This window comes from Pogonomyrmex barbatus, unplaced genomic scaffold, assembly GCF_055798465.1.
Source record: "Pogonomyrmex barbatus isolate J1 unplaced genomic scaffold, ASM5579846v1 scaffold2, whole genome shotgun sequence".
Classification (NCBI taxonomy): Eukaryota; Metazoa; Arthropoda; class Insecta; order Hymenoptera; family Formicidae; genus Pogonomyrmex; species Pogonomyrmex barbatus.
Window position 1 is genome coordinate 21,793,265 of NW_028297116.1, and position 9,624 is coordinate 21,802,888.

The 9,624-nt window shown below is 39.8% G+C and overlaps 1 protein-coding gene across 5 annotated transcripts in view; it reads right to left on the reverse strand.

The window, feature by feature from the left end:
- Elk (Eag-like K[+] channel) overlaps window positions 1-9,624 on the reverse strand; it is a 32,651-nt gene that overhangs the window by 4,065 nt on the left and 18,962 nt on the right. For 3 of the 5 annotated variants that reach the window (XM_089077129.1, XM_089077130.1, XM_089077128.1), the window contains exons 5-15: window positions 8,512-8,639; window positions 7,822-8,050; window positions 5,526-5,689; window positions 4,631-4,844; window positions 3,882-4,061; window positions 3,606-3,805; window positions 3,171-3,420; window positions 2,595-2,941; window positions 2,026-2,174; window positions 1,118-1,289; window positions 404-788 (exon numbers count right to left, since the gene is read on the reverse strand). In XM_089077129.1, the coding sequence (XP_088933255.1) occupies window positions 404-788; window positions 1,118-1,289; window positions 2,026-2,174; window positions 2,595-2,941; window positions 3,171-3,420; window positions 3,606-3,805; window positions 3,882-4,061; window positions 4,631-4,844; window positions 5,526-5,689; window positions 7,822-8,050; window positions 8,512-8,639 (2,418 nt within the window). Of the gene's footprint in view, window positions 1-403; window positions 789-1,117; window positions 1,290-2,025; window positions 2,178-2,594; window positions 2,942-3,170; window positions 3,421-3,605; window positions 3,806-3,881; window positions 4,062-4,630; window positions 4,845-5,525; window positions 5,690-7,821; window positions 8,051-8,511; window positions 8,640-9,624 lie in introns of all 5 variants that reach the window. The other 2 variants (XM_089077132.1, XM_089077131.1) reach the window with 2 other exon arrangements.

Below are 9,624 nucleotides of genomic sequence, written 5' to 3' on the forward strand. Positions count from 1 at the left end.
ACCTCCTTCCATGGGGAAGTATTTTCTCCTCGGAAGGATGTCCCTATTACAAAAAGATTGAAACGTACGTTCACGAAACCGTGTGTGAGTGACTAGACGTATCTCTTTCGTATATAATATAATATATGAGTACTTCGTTCCACGAGGGAAAATGTATATTTATTCCTCAGAAAATATCACTTTTGTGCGTTACGTGTATTTTGCTCGCCCGAGAGATCGTCCTAGTTTCGAAACGATGAAGAACTTTTGTGTATTTAGTCATTGTTTTAATCAAACCCCCCTTCCCCCCTCTCCCCCCTCCCTCGCCCCTCCCTCCCGCGCTCGTAATTCTGTTTGCGCAGCAATGCCCTGCAGCGCAAAGGTCTCCCTCCTATCCATTATATAAAGCCCGGGGCATAATTACCTGTCGTTGGAGTTCGCGAGGGCGACTGCTGGGGTGAGCCCGCCAAAGGTGATAGGGGTTCGTAAGGCGGCGGCGGAGGCGAAGACGGCGACGGCGTGGGCGACGGAGGTGGCAGGCTCAGAACGACGTCCGGATCGAGGCCGAGGGCCTTCAGGGCCCTGCGTGGGTTCGCGCGTACCCACGCCTCGTACAGGTCGACCGGCCAATCCGTCTGCGTCGACATGTCGATCAATCTCTCCGGCGGATTCCAACAAATGGCGTCCGGGGGATGGGAGGAGCTCCTCGCGAGGACCCCGCTGCCGCGGCTCGCCGCCGGGGTCGGCAGATTCGGATTACTCTGGGGTGAGCAGGCGAGCATCTGCAACGCTTGAATGGCGTTGCGCACCTGTCGATCCAAACGCGTATCATTTAATCCCCTCGCAAATCCGAGGAGGTTGAATTTGCGCGAAAATGGAAAAAGAATAGAAATTAATAAATCCAGCTCTACACACAATGAATTTCTCCGAGTAAATTCTTTTTCTTTTTTATTACGACTTATTCGTTTCTTACACACCTTTACAAGGTTTAAAAACTATAATGTTTTAAAGCCAAGAAATCTCGGAGGACTGAGAAGTACCGGTAGTAAGTATATACCTACCGAGATAGGTGTCTAAAGCAATTTCACATAATATATCTGTGCCGGAAATGGAAATAAAGGAAAGGAGTATAAAATACCTCGCAACTGAGCGTCGCAACGTCTTGATGCAGCGTAGAAAATTGATTATCGAGTCTCTCAACAGATCCTCGAATGTGCTCCTCCATAGATTCTTGCGCGATCACTTGCGCTGCCCTTCCCCCTCGCAGCAAGACTCCCCGTCCTGCTCGTCTCGCTTCTCTATAATCCTCCCTGATATTTTAAAACAAAGTTAACTTTATTCCTCATTATGCGAGCACCCGATCTGAGATATCGGGAACGCTCAGCGAGACGATATCGAAATCACGGCATGAAAATTTCAAAGTGAGAAATCCAAAAGTGGATTATATCCCACTACAATGTGCCGTTGATATAGGTATATATATATATATATATATATATATATATATATATATATATATATATATATATCAACGTCTGAAGACGGATCGAACGCGACTTTGGGATATTTCCCAAGCTCTCCGGAAGCGGAAAATCCTGTTATCTTACAATTGCGGATTTCCTTTTTCAGAAAAGGTATCGACAAATTGAGAACGGCGTCTTACAAGCCAAAGTATTTTTCTTACACTCCTTCTTTATCGCGCACTTAAATGCTACTTGATAAGATACTTCAAATACTACTACAAAAAAAAAAGGACTGCTCGTAACAATATATAATCTACATCGATAAATAAAAAGAATTAAATGTACTTAAGCTTTTCTAGAAAAAGTAGGTTGCAAAAAAGAAAGACTATCAAGTCGGGAAAAGTGAAGGAACAAAAAATTCTAAACCACTAGATTAACTTTTTTTCTTTCTATTTATTATCCGAAGCTTTTTATAACGGTGAAATTTTTATCTCGTCGTCGTTTACTATAAGCGTACCTTTCCTTTTAGTTTTCTATATTTTATAAGGAAACGTCAATGATCTTAGTGATTTTTTTTTTTTACCTGAACTTGGCATGCCGCGGACTCGAAGATGTGTGAAGTGGTGATTTGTTAGGGGGTGATAAAGGAGACGTTTCGCCCTCCTCGACTAGATTCTCGTCGTCCTCGCTGATGGAGGGCAGTGTCAATGACGGGCCATTTACATCGGACTCCTGCTAAAATTCACGCGACAAGAACACCGGTAAATTTAATACCTAACCAGAATCTAACTCTAATTTTCGTAAAATAATACTACGTAAAATAATACGTATTTTAAATAATTACGTAATATAAATAATTACGTAAAATAATACGTATTTTTTTTGTAGTACAGATATACTAAAGCACAACATAATTAATTTTCCTTTATTTGATGTCTCTATCAAAATTTACCAACAATATAAAATATATTATAATTTTATAATATATTTTATAAAAAATTAAATATTTTAAAATTATTTTCTACTTTTAAAAAAATTAAAGATAAAACATTTTTACACAACACACACATATACAAATATTTAAATGCCTTGAAACTTTTTTCAGTAATTCTTTAAATATATCTTCAAAATAATTAAGATGACATTTCATGCCTTTAGCAATTTTGTCTTTTTCTCCCCTTTCGTTTGGCCTGCTCCACTCCCTTTCCCTCTCTTCGCGGGGCACATAGAGTTAATTACCTCCGCCTCGTATCCCTCACGCAAGTTGTACGTAAGATCGTGCTGTATATCGTGCGCAAACTCGTGCTGATACTCGGGATAAAGTCGGAGGACTTCGACCAAGCCCTGCATGTGTATGCACTTCAAATCGCAATATGTTAGCGCCTTGACGTCGCAGCTGGATTTTACAACGTCAACCGAGCCAGATCCAGTCGTGCCGCCACCGTTACTTCCGTGTTGCAGGTGAACATTTATATCGCAACCCACTAAATCTCCCTTCCCTTGAAAGATACGTCAGAGTTGAAATTTACTCGGGAATTAATGTACGTCGAGTTGTATGCCAATAAAAAAAAAATTTTTTTTTAAACTTATCTCGACACGTAATGTTAACGTAAAATTTTTTTTTAATTTAAGCATTATCGAATGAATAAAACGAACGCGAACCACGATTATTTATGGACAGAAAAATAAGTCGGATGCGAATATTGATTTAAATTTGTTGTTGTTTACCTAAAATTGCAACCACCATGCTGTTTTGCACAACTTCCATAGATCCATTGCATAGGTAATAGATATATGAAAGCGCATCGCCTTTGTGGACGAGAAATTCGCCGGGGGCGCAAAAGTTGTTTCTGATATGGAGTGAAAGCAACTTCAGACATCCTTGTGAGGCGGCTTCGAATATCGGTAAACTTAAAATCTCTCGATGAAGATGCATTGAAACATCTCCCCGCAGTTCCTCGGGAAATTGTTTGAGAGTCTACAGAGAAATTCTTATGTGATGCAATGGTAGACAATTATTATATGCAATACGCATATTAATTTTTTCCAATATTAATTCCCTTTTAGTAATATAATTTTCAAGAACTTGTTGATATCGGTATAAAAATATGTGTACACTCTAATATTTTAATTAAAATGGACAAGAGCTCAGTGTCTTGTTACCTCGTGCACGTCAATACCGTGATTTAATGACCACATAGTCTGAAAGTAATCCTGCATTCGTTGCTTGAGCTCTTCTGGAATTTGGTGTAAGACTAGAAAATCTTTGAGATCTCGTAACTTCGTTTGATAGAGGGATCTTCTAGAATACATTCTCTGAATGATTGCAGTAACGTTACCGAACACCACAGCATGCATAAGAGCTGGAACGTAAAAGGGTGGTGGATCTTCGACTAATTGACTGCATGACGAAATCCGTAATTCTTCGGAAAAACTTACCCCCGATCAACATCGTGCAAATGGAAAAAAACTTTTCCGAGAACGTGTTTGCCGAAACGTTTCCGAAACCAACGGAAGTCAAACTACTGCAAGTAAAATATAATGCTGTTATATAGCTCTCTGTGTGCGTAACGTTTTGCACTGATATTTTCAATTTTTCAGCCAGGGTATGTAGCCAGCCTAGAACATATTAATGGCAATTCCAACGTTTTAGCTCACCTTTTACTGCAATAAACCGTTCAATTAATTTATTCTTGCTTTGCTTCGTGCGTTACTGTATTTTCGTACAATTTAATAAAAACACAATCCCACAAATATCTGCACAAATATTAACTTTTATTTTTACTTTTAAAACATGAAAGGGATTTATGTTTCTCTATAGAGAGCATTCTTATATTGAAACTGTTTCACTATAACTATTGAATAACAATCCCCCGCAAATCTCATGCTCAAGAGCTTTCATGTCGATAGGATCTCTTCTATAGCTACAGATCCATTCTACGCAATTCTACGAAGTGTAGACATGCTTTCTTAAGATAGATATAGTCGGGGGATTTTTCTAGGTCACGAAGATCACCTGCAGATTGTTTTTGCACGAATATAGATATTCGCGTATTCTCGAAGGATCGAAGATCGAGCTGTCGGCTTCGCGGACAAAATTTTCCATCTCTCGTAAAAATTCTACGACGGTACGGTACAATTTATCGATTATTATTAAGTAATCGCCGAGGCGACTCGGAGTGACTTACCTAAATCCCAATCCTTGTCATTCCGCAATCTCTCCTTCTCGGCGATAACGTACCAGACGCAGGCCAACCAGTGCGCTACCACAATGAAAAAGAGCATAAGCATCGTTAGAATTACCGCGCTGTATTGCGAATATCTGTCCATTTTTTGTAGCAGCCGCGCGAGTCTCAGTAATCTCGTGAGTTTCACCAAGTGGATGTTACTGTGCGCCGATTCCTGTAACAGAGATCGATAAGAAACGTTTATCTCCCTTTCTCAACAGTTTACATTAGAATCTGCATCTTCAAGATGTACATACCTAAAGTGCCGTGATAATTTTAATCGTTATACATTTTATACATTTTATTGTACATTTTATTGCTATAAAGATTTTATTATTCGATATGAATATTTAATTAGGATAATTTCGAGTATTCAATTAAGGACACAAGTTTTGCGAATATTTTTATGCGATTTAATAATTAATTTTGACATAGAGTATTGATTTTCTATTACACCTGGGGCAGATTAATTAATTCAGCCTCTCTTGATTGGCTTGATGCCTGGACGGAAATTTGAAATTAGCAATTATTAGCAAAATTGATATTAGGACATGATAATAACGCACATTACAAGTACGGCCTCACATAGATTTCTTCATCCAACCGTAGATTTCCTCAATATTTAATTTTTTTTTGTAACTTCCGTATTATCAAACCGAGAAATTTCTCTTGGATTAGATTAAAAGTTAGAAAACGCCGTAAAGAGATCCGCCGTAATGAATATCCAATTTGATCGCAAGACAAGATTGCGAATTCAATATTTTGCAAAAGAATTCCCGTAAAGCTATCAACTTTTTACAAGGTGGTAAATAAGCTAGCTCGCAAAGCTGTTTGTGAGCGAATGAAGGATACCCACCTCGCCGCTGTAAACGTCCGAGGCATAGAGAAAATCAAACGGCAATGCCGCTACGAGGTCGACAAAAAACCAGCCTTTCACGTAATTCACGGCGATGCTCTTGCTATTGCTGACGACTTCGCCCTTCCTGCTCACGTACGTTGTTCTGAAGTTCAAAATGATATCTGGGGAAGAATAATAGAGCATACATACATTCGCAACGCGCACGCAACGATCGGAATCTTTCGCACGTACGAGGTGCGAAATATCGAAATAGTACGACCTACGATATGAAATATTTCGAATTTCGGATATCAACAAAAATGGCATTTAAAACAAAAGGGCATTCAAAATAACATCTCAATTTCAACAATTGGACGGTCTTTACATTTTGACAATTATCCGCAAAGGATTGCAAATCTGATTGAAAAATTGCAATTACGACGTACCGATGGTCATAAATTCGTATGAATTATGCCAAATTAGAATCCTCTTTTATAGAAAACTATCAGTATTGGGTATTTTTTTTTGTCAGGAAACATTGTTTCCAACCCGGAGCGTGACAATAATCGTGCTTGCGAGCGAATGTAAACGTAGAGTCTGCTTGTACACCGTCTAACTAAACGAAGAAGAGGAACTGACTTTCCCGCTTGTTGTCCTGCCGAGTTTCCATTCGTGCAAACGTATCAAGCAGCTGAGCGAAACTTTGGCTTTGTGCTTGTGAATGCCTTTTAATCCCGTTTGCAAATTGGATTTTATCCCGCGAAATTCACGTTCTACGTTCACTTATCCACCAGTAATCTCGTTTAAGAGTCGCGCACAGCCGATATTTTACATATCGCACGTCGTCATACACGAGAAATATCGCTGTTCGTTGATCCGATATTAATTGTAATGTATGATAGACTTGTCGAAGTTATCTGTCATTACAACGCTTCGCAGGCGCGCTTCGCACGCGTCGAGGAAGAAAATTTCAAAGTCTCGTTTCGATTTATAATGCGGACGTCTCCCAATGCAAATTTCATCCTCCTCATTTCCACTTCATAACAGCACAATTTCGCCTGACAGTTAAAAATCGACAGTTAAACTGGCGGGTTTACATTGAAAACGCTCGTTGTTTATTTACCGAGGGTTACAACGCGAGACAACGCGCCGCGAGAAATGCTCGTGCCGACGTACCGGGAATCCGCCATTCCGCCGAAAGGTAAAATTAAAGTATCGGCATTACAACGCTCGCTCGCTCGCAATTAAGCGCGGCTTTTTTTAAAGGCGATAGCGGGGGTTTTTTTTCATCATCATTAAATCCCCGCGTAATTGACCCGTCTTTCTACGTCGTAACTTTCTTTCGATATCGTCAAAAAGTTATGGTAGCTTTATTTATTCGATTAACACGGATTTACGGTTAAACGTGTCGCTTCCTCCGGCATCATTGATTGGAAGATACGCAGAAGGTACATTTTGGAAAAACATTTACGCAAAAACACTTTTGGCACGTTCCCCATCTGAAGGAAGAAGCTGTCGTGTGCTGGAGTGTGGGCTGAAACGTAAGCCCACGCATTATAGGGGCGACACATAGGGGAGAGAGAAGGCTGTAAATACTTCTCTTGATTTCGGTCTAACAAGCTCCACGTGTTGTGCCAATTGAATGATGAGGGGACTTTTCTCATTTCCTTCACGGAAACATTATTCCAAGATAGCGAGGGCAATCGATTTCGACTACGAGGCTAACGGATCGGATCTTGATTTTTACTTTAATATCGATTGAAAGGTATAAAATTGTAGAAATAACCGAAGCAAGAAATAACAGCGTGACATTTTCGATCATCGAAGGATGAGGATCCTACGCCCCCTCTCTTCACCCCTCCCCCCCCCGACCCCCTCCCGATATCACGCTGGTTTGGAATTTATATCTATTCCGCTCTGCAATCACGCGCCCGATGATTATTCGATTTTGATTTATTTCCTTATTTAGCAGATGTAGCAGATATTCATTTATGCGATTATGCGACGTACAGCGTAACGTTTAATAGTCGTCGATACGCATGCACACCCCTAATTTGTTGACGCCGAGAACGGACGTGTATTGTGAACAATGGATATCTAAAACGGCGAGCTAATTAATCTCATATCGGACATATCGGAACGAAGGCGTGTTAGGCTCGTATCACTTTTTCTAAATGAGGAGGAATTTTCCATTTACCTGAAATGATCCTGGAGGATTACGGTTTCAGAGATGAGAATCTCATCAGGGGGATGAAGGGATAAAGAGAGGTCTAAAGGGCACGAGGGTCGAAAATTGGAGGCAGGATATACTCACCGATAATGAAGAGCACTTCGACGACAACGTCACTGACCATGGTAGGCCTATCGGTGTTGATGAAGCTCGCGTTATAGGGAACGATTATTGCCACGTAAAAGGTCGCGATGAGAATCAACCAGTCCCAGCAGGATTTAAAACCACCGTAATGACTAAGGATAAACTGCGACTTTTTGACCGCTGTTGTTTTGTATTCCGGTAAAGGCGGCGCGGTCGAATGCAGAATAGTCTAGAATAATACCCAATGTAAAAGCGAGAGCTTTCAGACATTCGCCCAAATTTCTCGGCGGATTATAACGTATTTACCTCAAAGTTTCATTTCACTTTGTTTTACTTTGCAAGAAGATTTCGGGCTGTAAAGCGTCTTTATTCCTACTATTTAGCTTCAAATGCAAATTAACTTGAAAATTTGTAATAAGGAAGATTGCATGTTAATTATTTAAAAAATAAATCCTTCCTGCTGATATATAAGCTTGTTGGAAATATATAATTATATTATTTTATTACCATCTCACAGATTCGCGAGCAAACATAATAATTATTAATGTCTTGTGTATAACAGATGGTACATATAATATCATGGCCGCAATAAATCCTTATTTTATCAATTACTAGCCCATTTATAGTTTAACCTTCATTCTTTATAAAAAATGGTAGCACTTTTGGAAGAAAATAAATAAAGAAACGTACATTGTTTAGCTTAATTTTGTGCTTATTGTCCTGCTTGTAATGGCCCGACAGTTGATAAAGGACGGCGCGACTTCTTCTTCTACCGTAATTGGAAGGCGGTGCCTCAGGGTCGATATTGCCATTCGAGTCTGGAATTGTAAATTGTGCTATTATTGGATGAGAAGAGAGAGAGAGAGAGAGAGAGAGAGAGAGAGAGAGAGAGAGAGAAGAGTTTGTACAAAAATATCAAACAACAGGAATCACGCAAAAAGCATTAATTAAGAAAAATGCAAATACATACACAACACAACACACACACACACACACACACACACACACACACACACACAGAACATACCCCGACTTATACATGTACACGTACAGATATTTTACAAATTTTGCAATAAAAATAATTTTTTCTCTTGAGCATTATTATTTTACAACGACTATAACTATATAACAAAGAAGTCAGTATTTATAAAATTGAATATAATTATTTGCATAATACAATAAATAAAATTCTTTTTGCAAAATAACTGATGAATTGCTTTGTGTTCCGTGAATCCTACATAAGTGAATCGTACGTTTGTAACCGACTAATTCAGTCCATTGTTGATTCTACGATTGATCCGAACAAATACTCTTATCAACGTTAATACCGTGAATGAACCACGCGTATGGAAAGAACTCTTTTACGAGAAGCACGATGATTAAAAGCTGATTCGAATCTTTTTGATTATTAACTGATTCGGTTCGGTTACCAACCCCGATAAGTTGCAATGATGACACGTGCAGCGTGTTGCGTGTTGCGCGGTGCTCGGTAATGTGACTCATTAAAACGCGCAGTGAGGGAAGGTCGTAAAATGGCCAATTCGTACCCATCCTGCGATGCGAAATTCGTAAACTCCGAATTCGAGGCGTATTTTTGGCACGATACAGCGCTGAGAGAAAGGAAGAGAGAGAGAGAGAGAGAGAGAGAGAGAGAGAGAGAGAGAGAGAGGGGGGAGGAGGAGCAGGAGAGAGAAAGAAGGAGAGAGAGAGAGAAGGATGAACAGGAAGAAGGAGAGCGCATTATTCCTCATTAAAATCGATCCACTTGCGCGTATTTAGCAGCGAAGCATGGTTAGAACTCAC